Source organism: Micropterus dolomieu, linkage group LG13 (assembly GCF_021292245.1).
Source record: "Micropterus dolomieu isolate WLL.071019.BEF.003 ecotype Adirondacks linkage group LG13, ASM2129224v1, whole genome shotgun sequence".
Classification (NCBI taxonomy): Eukaryota; Metazoa; Chordata; class Actinopteri; order Centrarchiformes; family Centrarchidae; genus Micropterus; species Micropterus dolomieu.
The window spans coordinates 5,419,101-5,440,208 of NC_060162.1; the positions used below are offsets into that span (position 1 = coordinate 5,419,101).

The 21,108-nt window shown below is 40.4% G+C and overlaps 1 protein-coding gene across 1 annotated transcript in view; it reads right to left on the reverse strand.

Annotated features, from left to right (window-relative positions):
• Positions 1-6,001: 6,001 nt before the first annotated feature.
• LOC123982138 (arylsulfatase B-like) overlaps positions 6,002-21,108 on the reverse strand; it is an 18,626-nt gene continuing 3,519 nt past the window's right edge. The window contains exons 4-8 of the mRNA XM_046067539.1: positions 19,884-20,091; positions 15,584-15,827; positions 14,317-14,387; positions 8,481-8,612; positions 6,002-7,487 (exon numbers count right to left, since the gene is read on the reverse strand). Coding sequence (XP_045923495.1) covers positions 7,222-7,487; positions 8,481-8,612; positions 14,317-14,387; positions 15,584-15,827; positions 19,884-20,091 — 921 coding nt within the window. The 3' untranslated portion in view covers positions 6,002-7,221. The remainder of the gene's footprint in view (positions 7,488-8,480; positions 8,613-14,316; positions 14,388-15,583; positions 15,828-19,883; positions 20,092-21,108) is intronic.

The window sequence follows — 21,108 nt, forward strand, 5'->3', positions numbered from 1 at the left end:
GGAGAATAAATCATTTATTTAATCTCGCTGCATGTGATCAGATACTTTGTGAATGTACACTTCTCTATTGTTGCAGGCTGTGAAATGAAATTAGTTGCATAAAACAAACATTTCTCAAATTAGATTAGATTCAACTTTATTGTCATTGCGCATGTCACTAGGTGCAAAGCAACCAAATGCACATAGCATCCAACCAGAAGTGCTTAAGCAGCAATTAAATAAAATATGATACAATATTATACAAAGTGCAAGGTATGAATGATATATCTAAATATAAATATACATGATTTGCTAAAGGTAAATAGAGGCTATGAACAGGTTATGACTATAGCAGTATGGTATGAATAACTATACAGTATGTACAATAGTGCAAATGTAATTATGGTGGGGATTATACAGTATGTACAGTAGTGCAAGGGAATGATTTACAGTATGTACTGAATGTGCGGTACGAATGTACAGTAGTGCAATGATAGATGAAGGGTGCAGTTAATAGTGCAGTGGTGTCAAAGTCCATGATGGCAGTGCAACTGAGGTAAATTGTGGGAATGGTTCCCATGCAAGCATCATGGGAACCCGTGGGTGGGAAGCAACTAAGTGCTTTCACAAGTACCTTACTACTTTCCACTTCTAGTCCTCACAGCGGGAAATATTGTACTTTTTACTCAACTTCATTTATTTTACAGCTAAAGTTACAGTACAGTTATGAGTACATTTATACTTTAAGGACATTTTGTTGCTAATAGTTAAGTTAACTTTTGAATGCAGGACATATCATGTATTTTATTTTATAGGGTGGTATTGCTACTTTTACTTAAGTAAACTGCAAATTAAGAAAATATAGTTCTAAAGTTTGAAGTCACATATTCTGGTTCATGTAGTCCAAATTTTATATTTCACAAGCAATATCTGATAGTAAACAGTAAATGAATGAATCAAGAAAGTAATTGGCAGATGAATCAATAATGATCATCATTAGTTTGTAAACTGCATTACTGATTCCCACATGATTTTCTTCCCCAACAAATATAGTGAAAATCTAACTCTTTAAATATGTTAAGTAAATAAATTATTTTAATTAATCATCATCTACGTAAAGCAGTTGTTGTCATAGCATCTCTGATTACTTCTCACTCTGTGAAGACCAGCTATTCACACAGTATTAACACATACATTTGGTTAGTCTACATGTCGCATACTTTCTAAATCCATGTCAGTCTTTACTGGGAGGCTGAACAGCTGAGCCACAGACTCACATCTAACACCAGCAGAAGGCTCCATATATTCAGGTCTAACATGTCAGTCTATATGCTGCACAGCAGAAAGCCACACTTTGCATTATTTCCAGACATGTGTCTATGCATGAACTCCGATTCCCAGCCTCCAGTCTTCTATTGTTGCCAAATTCAGTAGAAATAAATGGCGCCTGCTCATAGAAGACAGTGTTAGGCCCATTTGAAGAACAGGAATGGTGCGAAACAACAACTTTTGTACATTTCTGTATGGATTGCACGACTGTGTACAAGTGTGAATGGACTATTTTGAGACTGTTGTGACTAGGAGGGGAACAACTGGTGCCAGGACCTTGGTGCCCTCTTATTTGAGCTCCTCGGTCAGTCAAATGAGACTTGAATGGAGTGAAAACACAAGGGAAGTCTCATGACTTGGTCTGGGAGATTCTGGCTAAACAACTGTGCAATTATTGTCAATAATAACAGCCCTGATGTTATCCATCCAGTTCCTGGGATCATTGTGACTGAAACTGACCTTCGGTTTGACGGGCAGAGTGAAAGAACAATATTACACTTATTAAACTCATAATACATGACCACATTCTCCTATAAATGCAGTTTGAGCAACAAGGTTAATTTCCCTATCTGAGATCTGAATGGACCTGAAACTCTCACTGGTTCAAAATCCTGCATGAAATCCTTTTGTTTCCGTTTAGATTTTGCACTAAAGATTTAGCTTTGATTTAGATTACAGCCCACAAATTACAGTGCAGTAATTCACTCCGCATGGGGCCGTAATAAAGAACTTAGTGGCTGAGAAGACATGGACACTGAGGGGAATTGGGCAACACTGCCGATATTGCAATGAAATATGTTATTGTGTCATGTAAAACTGTGCCATATAAAGGAAAATTACATTGATGATAAAATACTTCAGAACAGTAGCTTAATGTAGAGTCTCCAGGATGAATTCAGAATAAAACTGATTGCAGAAGTCCACTGTGCCGAGATGACTTTGGTGATCCCATGACTTTTTCTTTGGTGCCACAAGAGGTTTAAAGTTAAGCGAAATGTCTCAACTCTTTCCTGAAGGTTGGCAGAGATTTTCTTTTTCTCCCCTCGAGATGAATTGCAATCACTTTGTGATTTGTGACTTTTCAACTAGTGCCATCATCACGACATCAAACTTGCATTTGTCCAATACTTTGGTTAATGACCGAATACCTACAAAGCTAATAATTCCCATCATCCTCAGCTATTGTTTGTGCTGCATGTGAACATGTTAACCTACGCTGTGTTAGAATTTAGCTCAAAGCACCACTGTGTGTGCAGCCTTGCAGAGCAGCCGGCGTGGGTGTTCAGTCTTCATCTTGTTTTATTACTGAGTGAAAGTGCCACATGTCATTTGGCTCCTTTTCATGGAATAGTTATTGTGAAAGGACATTAAGTTTAAGCCTATTGGTACCGTGTAATTATTCAATATGTATTTACAGTGTAATTTATTCCTACGTCCCACCTAAACACTTATTCCCTGTACTTCTTCCCTTGTAGTTACCAGTTAAGTATTTCATTGGTATTCCATAACTACAACATCTGCAATTTGAGGGATTTAATCTAAAGGGTTACTGTTTTCAATCTCTGTTTGAGAATAAGATAATGGAAGTATACTGTAAACATGCTCTGCCAAAGACCCTTTATCATAACTATAAACCCAGGAGGAATTGACTTCTTATCTTCTAAAGCTGTCTGTAATTAATCTTAAAAAAGTGATTATATGCTTTAGGAACACGTGAGATAAGATGCACATTCTTATGTGATTCATGAGAGAGAAACAATAAAGACTGCTTGAATGTTCCTGCTCTGTGGTGGTCTGCCGACACTGTGAGGGGACCGTTGGGGATTTTTTGTTTTTTTGTTAGGTGTGATGAGCTGTCGGATTTCCCCCCTTCGAGGCTCAAGGTTCAACACATTCCTTGCTGCACTGGTCAGTATGATTTTAATCTGTTTTCACAGGCAGGCATACACAATCTTGTTTGGAATTCCAGTCCCACTTCACTGTGAGACCTTCAGTGTCTCCTTGTGGACATACCAGAGGGGCATCAAGGGTGGCAGCCGTCTTTGCTTTTTCTGTCCCACATGTGCTCACCATCAAAACATCTGAGCCTCACGCTGGCTATCACATCTTTGCACTGTCATATCTTTCAGGGGCCCGCTCTGATGGCACACATAGCTGTCACAGCTGAAAAAACAAAACGTAAAGGTTCGGGACGACGTCAAGAGCCGGCGAATCACAGTGTTGATTCAGCAGAGGCAAATCTTAGCCAGAGTGTGTTTGTCACTCTGTGAGGCTGACTTCACAGGGCCGAGTCAAAGTGCCGGATTAAGTGTGAAAGACACACCAAAACCACTTTGAAAAGTATGAGGAGACTAGTTGTGACACAGCTGAGTTTGGCTGCTCATAATGACAAGGGGTGGGGCGTGGGGAGTGGTGGAATAACTTGTCAGGAGGGGTAGTTCACCACAAACAGGGTATGAGAAGTGCAAAAGTGGTCTGCAGCCGAGCTGAGAAACTTGCACGCCTCGTTTTAAATGAATGGCAAGCAGTGGCACCATCTAATTAAATGAACTATCCCGTCATCCTGAAATGCAGAGTTTTGATTGTAGAGTAAACTAACAGAACAAGCGACAAATTCACAGCCTCAGAAATGTAAGAAGTGCTTTCTCAGAAACTAAATAATCATGTGGTATTGTGGTAGTCGTCCATTACCAAATCCCAGTTTAAATTCCATTTAACAGCTACTTTGGTATAACAACAACATATACACTTGAGTTCATACGGTCACTTTCTCAAAATTAGAAACTACTTACTCTTACAAAGCTCAAAACATGGTTCAGGTTATAAAATTTTAATCATGTGTGTGGCGTCGCACAGTTGCTTTGAGCAGGCCATATGGGCTGACTGTTACTCAATAAATAATTCAGTGAAATACTAAATCCCAAAAGCCACTTATTAATAAAGCAGCAAAGCTCATTCTGGGCCTCGGAAACAGTAGATTGACAAAAACAAAACCCAATTTAAAGGTCACTTGCTCGTTTTTTGGATGGAGTTTGGCTCCAGTCAAGACTCAAGTCAAGACTTTCAGGATGAGAAACATAGACAGTATAAAGAGAAATCACATCTCAACTGAGCAAACTCAGTCGATACAGTCGAAAGCTGTATTACAAGAGTTTTAACACAGTTTCCAAAGATCATTAAAGGAATAGTTTGAACTCTTTGGAAGTGAGCTTGTTCGCTTTTTTGAGGAGATTTAAAGGTAGATACCACTCCCTTTCTGTCTGTTTAATATAAGCCAAAGTTAGCTTAGCTTAGCATGAAGTCTGCAAACATGGGGAAACAGCTGGTCTGGCTCTGTCTAAAGGTAAGAAAATCTGTCTACCAGCACCAATAAAGCCCACTAATGAACATGCTATATTTTTTTGTTTAATCTGTACCAAAAAAAAAAAAACAAGTTGTGGTTTAACAGGAGTTATGTGTTGGGCTATCTCATCATGGAGTGAATGTTTTTGTTGCATTTACACTTTTTTGTACAGATTAAACTAAGAAAACACAACGTGATAATAACTGAGCATTGTGTTGCTTGTAGGCATCATCTTTTTTACCTCCGACCCAGGCTAGCAGGCCGTTTCCTTTGCTAATCTAAGCTAACGATCTCCTGGCTGTAGCTTCATATTTTAGCAAACAGACATGACAGTGGTATAAATCTCCTCATCTAACTCTCAGCAAGAAAAGAAACTTTCTAAAATCTATTCCTATACTGGATGCATATCTAGCTCGCTTAAAGCCATTTACCATTTATTTCATGTCATACTGAAAAAGAGAGCTGAAAGCAAACTACAGCATGAAATCAACAGCACAACTTTGATTTTAAGGTCAAACAAGAGTCAGCGACATAACTATCCTGCCAATATCAAATGGCTCTACAGCTCCACTGTTTTCCACAATAACCCGTATTGTTGTTTGCCTTGCTCAGCCGCCAATCAATTCACATGGCAGGTTAAGGGTCACAGCCCACATTAGGACAGGCCCGCCCACTCTCTGCAGGGAGCATTTCCTGTGGTAGTCTGCATGCTGCTGACAGCGGGGGGTCAAACACCAAGGGGTTAAAGGTCAAAAGGGTGTATATTTTAAGGAAATTTGTTTCTCCCACTAAGATTCCAAATATGCTAATTATCCATTTGGAAGTATCAGAATTTTAACCTTTGGTATGTTTGTTTTCTGTTATGTGGTGACTTCAACTGGTCAAATACGTGGCACAATATCATTTTCCACAGCAAAATCCAGAAGATCATCCCACCATATCTCAAGATATAAAGTAAATGTAAATGCTCCGTATTTGTATAGTCGTCTTTTCGACCGCTCAGAGCGCTTTTACGCTATATATCGCATTCATCATTCACACACATTCATGCACTGGTGGAACAGCCACCAGGGGCAACTTGGGGTTCAGTATCTTACCCAAGGACACTTCGACATGCAGCCTGGAGGAGCCGGGGATTGAACCGATCTTTTGATTAACAGGCAACCCGCTCTATCCCCTGAGCCACAGCCGCCCCGCATAAAGGATTCCTGAAGCGCACAAGACATTCCTCACATTTTCAACCTCTAAACAGAAATACACTGCGAACCCATTTAGCACCTACTTGGTCATTTTAAATGCAACTGAAAAGGGAACCTAAAAAATATTTGACAAACTGCTTCGAGAATCCAGTTTTACAAATACTTTCCCAACACTTTAGCCTCTTTATTGCGATTTGTTTTGTTTTTCCAGAACAAAACATATAAACCAGTAGGCACTTACAAATATTGGTGTGCACAGTTAAAATGAAGTAGAGCACACTTAATATAAAGCATGTCATTTTAAAAACATATTTTAAACCTGTAATAATTAATTATTTGGCCATTTGGGTGCAATGTAACAAGCTGTAAATGCAACACAGACATATTAATCACATCATAAATAAACATAATAAGCAAACCGATTTACAGATCCAGCAGATATGGAGTAACATTATGATTAATTTGTAGTCGTGTTTCTGGCAACCTGGCGAATGCAAGTCTTTTGGCTCCGTTTTGGTCTCCACCGACTCCCCGTGTAACATCAGCAATTTGTACGTTTGAAGAAATCTTAGTTCTCAAATTGGGGGGCGCAGAGCCACTTCAGGGGGGTCGTGGATGCTGAGCGGACCTAAAGTTGTATGAATATGATTCATGTGGTGACATAAACAAACAAAAGTGCTCTGGTGCTAGCAAGACTATTTTGCTAACCTAATTCTGGTTTATTTCAATCACCTGTATTGTCAATGCTCGATAAAACTTAAATCCACGTTTGAACTTCTTTTGGCTTCTGAATGGGAGCATGATAGACAAAAGTTTGAGAACCACTGCCTTAGTGGACAATATGACATGTTGCTCTCTCCAGTACACTCACTCATTGTCAACCGCTTATCCTGCATACAGGGTGCCGGGGGTGGGGGTAGGGTTCACCTGGAAATGTCATCATTAAAAAATAGCTGTACTAGTTTAGTTATTGAAAAGATTTTTTCAGGTTGAAAACAACCCATTATTTCTGCACAGCTTTGTGTTTGACAATTGTAAACCAAGCCGGCAGCTTCCCAACAATTGATAAATAAGATGCAAATACCTGAAACGGCAGGGAGATGGTCTTCACAAGTCAGCAACATGTGCAGCTTTAGGTAATTGCTTTAACTAAACCTCTGAAAACCTTTCCGAGCTGGGACACAGACATCAATAATAAGGGCACTTATTTTTTATATTTTTATATATATATATATATATATATATATATATATATATATAAATAAAACATCATAATGGAGATAACAAATGTCTCTTCTCCACAGAAGAGGTTCCCGCTGTTGTAATTCACAGCAAACACGGTGAACAAAGCTTAATCAGTGTCACTGCCGTCTAAGCCCAGGGTCCCCAGGCTCCAGTGGGGCCCGGGTCACATCTGGGGTCGTCAGCGGGGAAGTTTATTGGCAAAGCAGTTTTCTGGTGTTTTTCGAGCCTTTTGAGGAGATACTCCACTACTTCGGGGAAATCGGCAGATACTTCATTCCTCTCCTCAGGATCTTTTTCTATGTCAAACAGCATTACGGACTTCAGTGGATCCACCTTCGAGGGGCTCGACTCAGAGCTGTTGTGGCCGGGCCGGGGGAACCAAACGTCACAACCTGGAGGAAATAAGAAGAAGGACATCAGCAGCAGTGGTGGAAGGCAACTGAGTATATTTACTGAAAAGAGGAGACAAAAAATATGGTGTTTTTTGAAAATTAAACCATGTAAACCTGTTCTGGTAAAACCCCTAAATAGGATTTTGAAACAGGAAATGCGCATAATACCACCTCTTTAAATTAAATAGATAAAAGACATAATGTCATTATACTACAATGTATACAACAAAATTGCGAGTGCCCCTCCCGGTGGTACTTAAAAGAAACTGTATTGCACACATCCACATACCACAAAAAACAGCATTCATTCAACAATTAACATTCATCATAAAACAACGGCAGGTGGTTTTTAATAATAATAACTATACTGCACAGTTAAATTAAATATTGTTATGTTGCAGAGATGTACTTGCCGACACATATTTTGACTTAAGAAAACGTATTTGTTTGGTACTGATCTTTGCAAAAAACCACACCATAATCATTTAAATATGTTTTTCACTGAAAATGAGAATAATGATGTAAAAATGCATCTGTGTCTAGTTGGCGCTCCTTATCGTGTTTCAGATGTCTATGAGTTGTTAGCTGTTGCACCAAACAGACATTTCCCTCTAAACTTCTCATATGGTTTAATTTAAATAACTTGCTTTTTCTTTTTTCCCCTGCCATTAATCATTTCACAAGTTATTATTAATCTAATAATGTCATGTAGAATATTATATCAGTCACAGGGGCCATTTTACTATGTAACTTTGACTTTTGATACTGTAATTATGTTTTGCTGATAATACCTCTGTACTTTTACTTAAACAGGAATTTAAATGCAGGACTTTTTTTACATTAAAATATTGGCACTTTCACTTAGTATATTTATCTGAACACTTCTTCCACCACTGATTAGCAGAGATAAGAAGTGACTGTGCATAAGCGTGCTTGATTTTCAGCTTTCCACTTAGACTAAACATATCATTAGGGGTGACAGGAGATACTGACCTGGGTAGCCCGTCAGCAGCTTCCAGTTTGAGGATCGAATGGCCGCGTGAATGGACACATTGAAGCCAGACTTGGCCGCGGAGCCTCTATTGACCACCTGAGCCAAAGTTAACCGACGCTGCATGCCAGGACCTGCAGAGAGCAGAGGACAGAGCTGATCATGGAGGTCATCCATTTTTTTTTTAAGTAGAAACTGCTGATTAAGATGATATTAGACTACTGCTGGATTCAAAACGCTCTCTGTGGATGTCTATGTAAACCATACGAGTAGGAAGACTGGCACCAAATTTTAGTGCATACCTAGAAATCACAATCAGTATCAAGTGAAGGTGTGAAAATAAATATACCAATAATAAAAGAGCTCTTTTGTGCAGTAAAATCAACAGTGACACAGCAGGAATTGAGTGGTTCTAAACAATACTTCCTTTTAAGAACAGAAATTATTGTGTGTATGAATTTCCTCAAACACATGGAACTTTTCTAGGCTGGAGGAATTTGACAAATATGGTGGTAATGTGGTCAGCTCAGCACCACTCTTCCATTTCTGCCAAGCACAATGAATAATTTGCCATTACTGCAGTTGGACAGACATGAAGAAGGTACGCAAATGAGGAACAAGGGTCACAGTTACCAACTGGCATCATTTCACCAGTTTCATAAGGCAAATATAAATCATAAATCCTTGTTCTGAGGGTGTCCAGAAACTTCTGCAGGCTCTTGACAGGAGCTACTTCAATTCTTACGGAAAATATCTCCAGAAGTGAGCACTTTCTTTTTATTTTTTATTAAAGTGGAGATCTGGCCTTGACGGTATTCTCAGGGTCATGCCGTGGTTGCCCCCCCCCCCGCCAACAATATGGTCCTGATTAGACAGATTTGCAAGTAATTTTTTTGTCCTAACACTGTCAAAAAACAAGTATTTCCTCACATTCTTTGCATATAGACAAATCCCCACCCACACGAATCCCACGTTCCCATTGGAGCTCGTTTTTATAGAGTCGATTCAACCACAGCGACATGACTTGAGAATTAAAACATTTCCGATCTCAGCGTTTTTGCAACCACATGATAAAAGTTTTGACATTGAATTCTTCACTGATCATTGCGCAAATGACATGCGGGCATCTTAATTGTTCTCACATGCATTAAGCTGGGCTCGCTCACTGCGAGGCAGTCCCCGAACGGTGAAGTGAAGTATTGACATCATGCCAGATTCAGGTGTTGATACTGTTATGTAAGCAGTTGGGAGGACAAATGATTTGGGCTCTGCGGACATCAGGATTAGATTTATTTTGGGGTGCTCTGGCTCTTCTTCCACCCTCGCGTCTTTAAGGGCCTCAAATCCCAAAACACACACACACAAACACACACACACACACACACACACAGTCCAATTCTTACATTCATTCTTTGGTTGAACACATGAACACATCTGGATCCACAGCAGGAGAATCCACAAATGGGCTCAAGAAAAGGGAGGGAGTGAAGGGGGAAGAACAGTAGGGAGAGATCCTGAGAGAGCAGAGGAGTTTGGAGGGGAAATTTGGGGTGATTTAAGGCTTGGGCCAAGTCCAGGGTTACTTTCTCTCTCTCTCTCTCTCTCTCTCTCTCTCTCTCTCTCACTACAAGCGAGAAGTTCAGGGACCCCTCTGTGACCCATTTAGTCAGGATCCCTCTACTCACACAGCGAAGAGGGATTTTTAAAAAAAGCAACTTGAAAGGAGAAAAGTGTATAAAAAGCCCTTTTCATGAGGTACAACAGAGAAATCAAAAGAAGCATGAAGTGAGAGGGTGAGAACGAGTCTCAAAGAGAGGCTGGGTTAATAGGAAAGAAGGGAAGAAAGAGGAAAATGAAAGAGGAATCTCAGCCTGGTATGCATCAGGGGAGCTGCTCGTCACTTTGGTGGCTGACAATAAAGATTCAAACATAAAGCATTTAAGCTTGTAAAGCAGCAGTGTTGTTAACTTATCATTTAGATGGTAATTACCAACTGTCAACTTTGAGGATAATTTGAACACCGCTGGTTTAAACTGCATCATGTCTCAAGAATATCATAAATCAGTGATACTTTTTGGAGACTTGTTTTCCAATGCTTCTTAGACGAAAGAGTAGGTGAAAATACAATTAATTTCATTTTCTGTATAAAACCCATAGAATTATTAGCAATTTTCAGTCTCTATGGCGCGTTTTAGCATCTTTTAGCTACTTGTTGTTTTTACAGACCACAATTTGACTGATCTCACCACACCTGTCAACACCTGTTTAGTATTAAAAAAGAACAACCTGACTTTACACTTCCTGCCCAGCATCAAATGGCAGACAAAGTTAGCAACTAGTTAAAGAACAATATGTCAGGCAATATGTCAGTGTTTTGTTTACAGCTTGTTCTGCTACACCCAAGTGGCCAAAATAAATCAATTAAGGTTGAGCAGAATTGACCCTTCTGTTGTAGGACAAGCTTGTCGCTATGTTAGGAGCCTACGAAGGTTCCACACACTACTGTTTCTTAAAACAAAAATACTTTTCTAACTGTGCCGTTTGTAACTTAACTATTAGTTAAATTATGTTTCCCAACCTACCAATATAAAATCATGTAACAATACCCCTTTTATCTTAGTGTGGAATGACCAATTCCCCATTCTGCGTTATCCTTCTTCCCACTTAGGGTCGGGTCATGCTCGATCAATGCTAGTCAGTCCCTCCAGGATTTCGTAATTCTCACTTATCCCCACAATTTCTTTGTAGAAAATGCCCCAAAACGTCACAACTTTCTTCGCAATTTTTAAGAAAAGCTGCCGCAAAAATCTGGCATTTTAGGCCGCCACAATCACAAAAAAATCCCTGCTAAAATCCTGGAGGGACTGACAATGTTCATTCAACATGTTGTTTGACCACATCGGAAATCAAAAGAGTTTATAATCCGGCCACACTCGAAAGCAGAAAGCAGTGAGGGGAGAGACATGATATTGTTTAAATATGGGGATAACGGCACATATTTTCAGAGGACTTTCAAAAGGACTCCCCTGCAAGCAAGTACTCTCACAAGTATGGGGTAATATGTGCAAGGATTCCCGCTATTTTCCCCAGATCCCACCCCCTCGACCACCAGCACCACTCGCTACTGCAGCGACATGTTGAAACATGTTGAAATGGAAACTGAACCCCAGATCTCTGTAATGGTTGGCAGGTGAGTTCAACAATGAACCCTAACCCTGCAAAATTTAGTTGCAGACTGTATTGTACATTACATGTGAAAGCACAGCTTGCCACAGGCTGTTATACTCAGGAGAAAGTGTGTGATCTGTAGTTTTCAAAAGGCAGGTGTCTCAGGTGATAAACACCAGCCAAACCGAATAATAGTTTGGCGCTTTAGAAAACTGAATACAGTGCTACATATGGTACTGATCAGTTATTATTTGAAAAGTACTGTTGTGTTGAATGTTACACCTTTAAAGGTAGATCAAATGGTGCCCATCTATCCTCATGACAACCTATTATATGCACATTATGGTACATCTGTGAAACATTTCAGTACAAAAATGTACTCCTCCTATACCTCACTATTTTTGAATGTGCAAGGTACAGAATCCTCCACAAAGTCAGAAATAGTGGCCTCAGACCAGGAACAAAACCGCTGAATATTAAATGGTTTAGACAATGAATGAGACCACTTCACTGTGTCGGACAGCAGGAATAAAAAGGCAGTCCCAAGACTACTTCCTGGAAACCTCCCTACAATCAGAGAGTTTAAACTGTAAGCGCACACACCCTGCCCTCATACATCAACTATCTCAGCATTCCTCAGATGAAAACAGAATAACAAATACCATTTTATGAGGTACAGTCATTACAAAAACATAGCTAAAATGTGATGAATTTCATTTTAATAAGAGACAGCCAATAATTTATTTTTTAAAAAGTGTCTCACGAGCATCTTAATAAAAAATTTGTCAAACCAAAATTAAGGACGTGTACAGAAAATAATCCAGACACAAAGAGACTCAGCTCCTGCTCCGAATTCCTCATGAACTCAAACAAATTTCACACAATAACAATAAACTCAACGTGGATTTGTAATGCGCTAATGTGAGTTTAGTCAAATGTTATGTAACAATTCTATTCTTAGGCCCCCAGTCTGCTTCGACTTGAGTTCATTGGATTCGCGATGTCTGGTATTTATGAATACCGGCTCAAACAATGAGCCCTTGATACTTGTGGCCATGTTGGGAAGAGAGACTAAACTGTAGAATTACATTAACATTAGAAACAAAGGAACAGACACATGATATCACGCACACAGGACGAGGAGGAGGAGACATAACATGAGGTCTCCATCACCTCGACGTGCTTTATCAAATTGTTGTCACTGGCACATGAATAAAGGTTAAAATGGTTTAAAGTGGTGAACAGTTTGCATGCTCTCCATGTGTCTGTTCCTCCCACAGTCCAAAGACATGCATGTTGGGTTAACTGGTGACTCTAAACTGCCTGCAGGAGTGAACTGTCGGCCTGTATTTGTCATCCCTGTGACAGACTGGTGACCTGACCAGTGTGAGCTGAGATAGGCTCCACTCCACTGCCTGCGTGACCCTGCACAGGATTTATAGATAAAGGATCAATGGATAAGTTCAAACCGGTGGTTTCCGACCTGGTGAGAGGTCACCAGATGATAAAGAGTCCATAGCCATGCTAGCTGCTCTTTGAGACTTCACTTATAGGGCTAGTTCAGACATTTGTGAGGTTGTGTATGAGGTACTTCTGCAGGACAGCGGCATAAGCAGAAGCCGCATATCTGTTCTGTTTGAGTGTTTTTTTTTTAAACACATCTTCTGCAAAGTTAAATTTACTGTTTTTGTCTAAAGGAGTCTGGCGGCTTTGAAAAGAGCATTAACAGATATACGGCTTCAGTTCCCCGTCGGATAGTGCTGTTTAACAGAAAGCGTAAAGCAGTGAAAATATTGTAAATATAGCTTACACTGATTTGTTTTAGGTGACTAAAATACGTTTTGCTGCTGCCACTCGTCTACAGCAGTGCATTGATGAGCTTCTGTGCCAGTACTCCTGTCTGCTTCTCTAAACTTCGGGGGTGCCGACCGCCATCTACTGTAGGTAAGACACGGACTATGGATAATCATTCAACGCCACAAAAAATCCAAACTAACACTTTAAATATATCGCGTCAGAACTGCTTGTCTGATGATCAACTAGCTTCAGAAATCCCCTCCCACCACATGTTTCCGATGTCGGATTAAGCCGGGCTGTGTTAGACCATTTCTGTGACTTTCTGAAACAACACAATCCAACATTCACACCCTCTTCACGCTGTGGTTGGCCAGCCGTGAGGAGGTTAGACAGGAAACAATATTTGTTCTTTATGTATTATATAGTATAAAACCCATAATCTAAAAATAAGTTTGTTCAAGCAAGTCACAGTGAGTGGGGATAAGTTTCCATGGACAAATCATGTAGCTGCACTGGAATAAAAAAAACACTATAGATGCAAACTAAACCTTCCACATTTACATAAAGAAGTGAAATGATCTCAGCCTGTTGGCAGAATTTGCTGCTATGAATATTTTTTTTGCAGTGAAGTGACGGATCTCTGCAGCTTGTGTCAGCCAATCTTTGTATTTCACAAGATTGTATTTCAAAAGTGATGTCAAAGTTCTGTCTTTAGCAGGTCTGAATGGGAGCATACACTCATATACAGTGTGGGAACCCGACTTTGTCCAAATCCACAAATGAAAACCTACTGGAGGCATTAGATCTTATGTGTTCTGATGTAATCGGACAGGGAAAAGTCTCGTCTGCGTACAGTGAAACATGTGAACTTACATGGAGCGATGTCGGTATACAGAGGGTCAATGTTGTGCAGCAGCTCCAGTCTGGGCGAGGCAAACCCTTTGCTGTAAGATAAAAAGCAGTGTAACTCTTAAACATATGGATACACAACCAACACACGCACCACGATGTCTGACTCATGCACTGTAAAATCCACTGGGATCTGTAAATCTAAACCAGCTGGCCGTTGTTCACCAGGCAGTCATATGCTCTGACCGCACTCCACCACAGAGAAAACACACTGCTCTCACTGACCACAGTGTCTGATAACACAACTAAAATAACTCTCACTCTCTACTGACTGCCTACTGTTCTGGGCCTTCATTTGGGTTTAATTTCACCGGCCAAGCTGTCGGCTGCTGTTTTCTGTAACAGGCGAGACAATTAAAACCAAAATGAAACCATAAAGCAGCGAAAACAAACAGCAGTTTGTGCCCTACGTGGTTGTGTTGCTTACACGGCAACGCCAGAAGCCAGCGGTCAGCTGACGTGCGTCAGCCAATCGAGTCAAGTGGATGCTGTGAGTAGTAGTTTGCGGTCCAGGCTATGCCTTGGTTTTCTGCTGGGGCTCTGCTGTAGCCCTCAATTTTACCATCTTCACTGTGTCCACATTTAGTTTACAAATATAATGTGTCAGTCAAACAGGACTCAGTGACAGCTTGTGTGATGACCTGCACACAAACTATCATGGAAAGTGCATCTGTGGTCTGCCAACAGTTGCATAAGACCTATTAAACCACATTAAACAGTTTCTTTGTAAAGTTCTCAGTCACAAAAATATTCAACTGCACAAAATTAAATATATTATTTGTAACAGAATTACATCTCAGGTATGTTGCCACATAAAAGGATTTACAGCTAAACTTATGAGCTTATCCAACAGCAGTCTTTCATTGTTCTTAGAGGCAGAGGTGGGGATTGGGGGGATGGAAGGACTACAGATTAGTGTGAGAATGACTGATGTAATTTCCTTCTCTTTGAGCTCCCATTGCCACAGTAACAAAGGACTTATTGAAGGAGCAGGGGCTCCTGCACGAAAAAGATGCTGGGTCAGGGGAGACAGGCAGAGGGAGTTGGAGCGAGAGCGCATGGGGGAAGGATCGGAAAGAGGCACAAAGAAAGGGCAGGCCGTCAAACTCAGGAGCTGGTTTTGCTCATGCTGTAAACTCAGGCTAAACAGGCTGACCTGGCACCCAACAAACACTCTCAGCTGGGAATTAAAGTCCCAGATCTGTGAAATCATTACAACAGCCTCGCTCACCTGATTGTGTCCCACATGTTGAAACCGTCCAGTGGCTTTGTACCGTTAGTGCTCCCTCCTGCCAGGCCAACAAGCGTTGGCAGCCAATCAGAGATGTGGATTAGTTCGTGGCTGATGGTGCCGAGTTGCTTCAGTAGTGGGCTGGCGACAAATCCAACTCCCCGGATCCCTCCTTCCCACAGTGACCACTTCCTCCCTCGCAGTGGCCAGTTGCTGCCACCGCACAGCGTCTGACCTCCGTTATCTGTCCAACAACCAGAGGGACAAAATGTAATGACACAAGGAGAAAAAAGAAAAAGATCGATAAGGGATTTAAAATCAGTAAATGTAAAGATAAAAGCAGAAAGATTGAGCAAATGCTTAACAAGACTAAGAGCTGATTAAACCAACGTTTAAATGCAATATGTCCACATAATGCAGACTTTATGTACCGCCACTGAAGAAGGAGATAGGAGAGAGCCGCAATATGTGGTAATATTGTTTTTAAACCTTGGTTTTGCCCGGGCCTTTCCAGGAGGAAGGTAGACATCTGTGAGATCATGAAAATGTTTTGTCTGCTGGCTAACAAGTAAAAAAAATTGTTTCCACTAAGGTTAGTGAAGAGAACGCTATGCAACCAAAAAGTAACGTTCTGAGTGCTGACATGCGGATGTTTAGCAGCTACTACATTTACTGTGTTCACAATCACAGTCTTAGTTTAGTATATTAAGATGCTAACATTTGCTAATTTGCACCAACACACAGCACAACTGAGGCTGATGGGAATGTCATTAGTTTTGCAGGTATTTGGTCATAAACCAAAGTGTTGGACAAGTCAACATTATAAACCTGGTGCGCTAGAAGAAAAGTCAGAGGCTCACGAATGTTATTACAAGCCATCCTGAGGGGAACATCAATGTGGGGATCAAATTTCATGGCAATACATCCAATAGATGAAGAGATATTTCAGTTTGGTCCAAAGTGGCGGACCATCCAACGCTGCAACACAGAGCCATACCACGCCTAAAAACAAGTCATCTTTAAAAAATATATATATAACACTACTCATCCATTTGTCTTCCCTGTTAGCCAAATACTCCTGCATAATATCCAACCATTACACAAGTGCACACACAGGCGGGTAACATTGACTGTCATCATCCCAAAAAGTCTGTCCAGTATAAACACACCTGACCAATCACATCCAGGCAGGGCTCCCCTTTCAGCAGCAAGTCCAGGAAGTAGTCTGTGCCTATTCCCGAACGGTTCTGGAAAAGACCGTCTGCTCCTTAATGCCTTTTCAAGCTGCTCTGGCTCTCTACAGGCCAATTCCTCTCTTTCCCAGCTCCACTAAAGCCCTCCCGCTCATTTGCTTACAGTAAAAGTCCCGGTGAGGATGAAAATTTCATCATAAAGGAATTTCAAGGTTAGGGCTCATTTCTTTCCTGTTAAGCCTGACACATATGGGTCAATGATAACAGCTTGTACACGAGAAAGCTTTAAATTGTAAGCCAGATGCGTTACTAATAAAGCCACTCATAGAACTTATTTTCCGGTAAGTGATGTTCATGCGTTTATAAACTATATCCTTGTCGCATCACAGGGAGCCAAAGTCACATATTACATAACACCAGTGCATCACGTTGACACAGAAGCAGTAAGTATTTGGAGTTTTTCCCTCCTCAGCTTCATATCAGCAGAGTCAGTGTCTGCTCGGCATATGGCTGGCTGAACCCTTCGAGTCAAGAGCCAGAACCAAATGTGTGGAAGAACAATGAAAACAGGCCACCTACCGCAACCCACCACAGGCATAAAAAACCTCACACTTTACTTTCATAGCATTGTTCCTGTCTTCTAATTACCCTTTAAAAAAACAAACTAAAAATAACCCTCAAAGCAGTTACCTACTTCAGATGTAATTCATTAGAAAGTCCACATGTGGAAACCCTACAACAGGCACATGTTTAGATGATGCTGCGCGCCCTCATCAAAAAGTCTATATGATGGATATTTCTTAAGGTTTGACAGACTCCAGGGGTTGTATGAAGAGATGGGCCAACTAAAGTTTTCCATTAGATTTTCCTGATATCTGTCTGTAAATCTGCGCATCCTGCTTGATAGTGATCCTGACAAAAAAAAACAAAAAAAACTGTTAGAACAAATACAACTAAGCACTGCTCTCTAGTGGACATGCAGAGAATAAAAAAAGCTATTTTCAGTGTCAGCAGCCCTGATTTGGTGGAAAATTTACATTTACATTTACTCATTTGGCATTTTATCCAAAGCGACTTACATTTGAGGAACAACATACAATCACCAATACAGCATCAATACAGTAAGAGATCTGTGAGTGACAATAAATACTAGTAAGAGCTATTAGCAGGTACAGCATCAATGTGGTAACTACCTAGGGAAAGAAGTAAGAGCTAAAGGTTAAGTGTGTACTCTTTAGTGACATCTAGGGGTGAGGGTTGTGAATTCCAAGCAGTGGCTCACGGTGCATTCACGTGCTCCTCGGATGGTCCCATTTCCTGAGTTTTAAAGTCGTTCTTCCGATTTCAATGTGCTGTTAAGTCGAAATTTGGAATCAACATGGATGCTACTACAAAGATGTCTTATAAACAACACGCAGACATCGAGGTCACTCTACATGGACAGCAAACCAACTGTTACAACCATATTACATGTTACATGCTAGCAAAACGTGCAAAACACGAATCAAAGTTCTGTATACTTCTTTATGTCCCATGTATACTTTATTTCTCTTTTTGCAATAGAGATTTCAGGAGGAAAAAAAGATTCTTATTATTCCAACACCATCAGTCACCACTCACCCCTTCCTTTCCATAAGCTGAAAGACCCACTAGGAAGACACTGCAGTAGTCAAGGCTGAAGAATGGAAGCATGACTGAAAATCCTAGCTAAGAGATGTTGCAAACAAGGTATCTGTTTCATGTGCCTCCCTTTTGACCTTGTTGTGTAATAAAATGCGTCATCTGACCCTCTGATGCTTTAATTCAATAAACCCGTCACCTGAACTCCTCTCAACCCTGGAAAACTGGCTTTGATGCGCAAAGAAAATGTGGTCTGCGGACGTAAAATGTAATTGCTCCTTACTTAGCACTCACTGATTTGGTTTCCATTCTGGCACAATTTAAAAGAGTCACATGGTTAAAAAAAAAAAAGCTGTGGAAAATACATTAGCGTTCCCAGAGGCAGTCACCTGATTATCATATCTGTGTGTGTAATTTAATGGTAGAAGTTAGCTTTGCTGTAGTAACATGATCCAGTGCTTCAAAACTTGCCACAGGATTCTACAGAAGATGGTATATTTTTAGTTAGTGTCTCAACATTACTGAATCATTAGTGTGTAGAATGCTAGTATTGAATGTTAAGCTACTGACATGTAACTTTCACTCTAAGCTCAGTTAAACACAACATGTTTATTCCTAATAATTAGTGCACAGTGTTTGGTTAAAAACCTTCCAGCTAGTGACTTGGCTCTATGGATGTAAATGTCTATTGTTCCACTACTTCGGTCAGACTGAAATATCTCGACAACTGCTGATGATGATTGGCGTGAAATGTTTTTGACTTTGGGAGCAAACACACACACACACAAGGTGCAGAAACACGCTGCACAACTCTTCTCCAGTACACCACATGTTATTCACCTAATGTTTTCAGCTATTGCCAATGTCCACTGTGAGTTTTGTCTTGCCTGGATTAAAAAGCCTGGAACTGTATCTCAGCTCTCAGTGTCGTGCATTTGGGCTCCCTCCTGCTTTGCGCACCCTCGACCCTGACAGTTTGATGTTGTGGTCATTGTTTAGATTGTGTGTGGTTTATGCAGTGTATATGATGTGGGTTGAGATAGATATTTGGAAAAATTAAAATAACATTATAAAAAAACAAAATAAATAAAAAGGGGTTTAGTTTATTAACAGTTATTCTGGAGTACACACCTGACCAATCTGTTTCAAAAAAAGTTTTGTGATTACGTGTTTTCCCTGAGGAAGATTTCTAATCACTTTAATTAAATACTGAGTTTATAGTTTTGGTATACAGACATTCTGAACAGCAATAGTTTGATTACAATGAACTTTGATGTGAAAAAATTATTAATTAGTAATCATGACCTTTCCTCTAGTGCCACCCTGTGGTCAGAATGTCCTATTGGTTTTGTACACAAAACATCTCGCACTACACAACAATCTGATTTCAGCAGGGGCTTTTAATTTAGGAAGCTGTAACTGTTAGTTTGTGAAATAATAATGAGGTTTGTCTCTTGTTAATCCAGCGTCTCAGAACGAACACATACCTGTTGAGAACACTAGGATCGTGTTGTCCCAGAGTCCCCCCCGCTGCAAAGCTAGAGTGATGTTGCCCACGGCCTCGTCCATGGCCGACACCATGCCAGCATACAGCCGGCGATGGGGGTCTTTGATGAAACTGTAGGGGGCCATGTAGCGCTCTGGAACCTGCAGGGGTGAATGGACTGCTTGCAACGCCACATAGAGGAAGAGTGGCTGAAAGATAAAGAGAACAACATGTGAAGACTCAAGTCTGTGACTTGTGGTTGAAAACAGCAGTGATGTTGGCAAATACAACAATCAAAAATACTCCTTTTCAAGACAGAGTCCTCTTTTCAAAATCCTGTGAAAGATACACAAATACTATCAGTAAAATGTTCTTGAATAATTAAGTAAATGTGTTTATTTTCTGTGATATATTAAATTATTGTTACTAGTTTAGAGAGTATTTTGCATGTTTATATTTCTTAGTATTGTTTAGTATTAGTCTGTTGCCTGTCTGAGTGGCTTCAGTCAGTGCTTTTGGAACCTTTGTAAATTGCCCAGTTTGATATAGTGTACTAAGAGTTGGACACTCTTTAGTTTAAGACGTCTACATTTGCTGAATAAATGCTAGTTTGTTTTCTTCCGTTGTATTTTGTAAACTTATGGGTGCTGACCTCTTTTCGTTCTTTATTGTATTTTTGAGCCTAGAGTTACGTACAGTGGGGGAAATAAGTATTTGACCCCTTGCTGATTTTGCAGGTTTGCCCACTTACAAAGAATGCAACGATCTATAATTTTAATCAAATGTACATTCTAACAGTGAAAGACAGAATCCCAAAGAAAATTCCAGAAAATCACATCATATGAATTTATAAAAATTGATAACCATCTGATGAGGAAAAACAAGTATTTGACCCCCTGGACAAACAGCATGTTAATATTTTGTAGAAAAGCCATTATTGGCCAGCACAGATGTCAAACGGTTTTTATAGTTGGTGACAAGGTTTGTGCACATTTCGGCAGGGATGTTGGCCCACTCCTCCCTGCAGACAGCCTCCAAATCATTCAGGTTCCGAGGTTGTCGCCTGGCAACTCGAATTTTAAGCTCCCTCCAAAGATTTTCAATTGGATTCAGGTCTGGAGACTGGCTAGGCCACTCCAGAACCTTGATGTGCTTCTTCTTCAGCCACTCTTTTGTTGCTTTGGCGGTGTGCTTAGGGTCGTTGTCGTGCTGAAACACCCATCCTC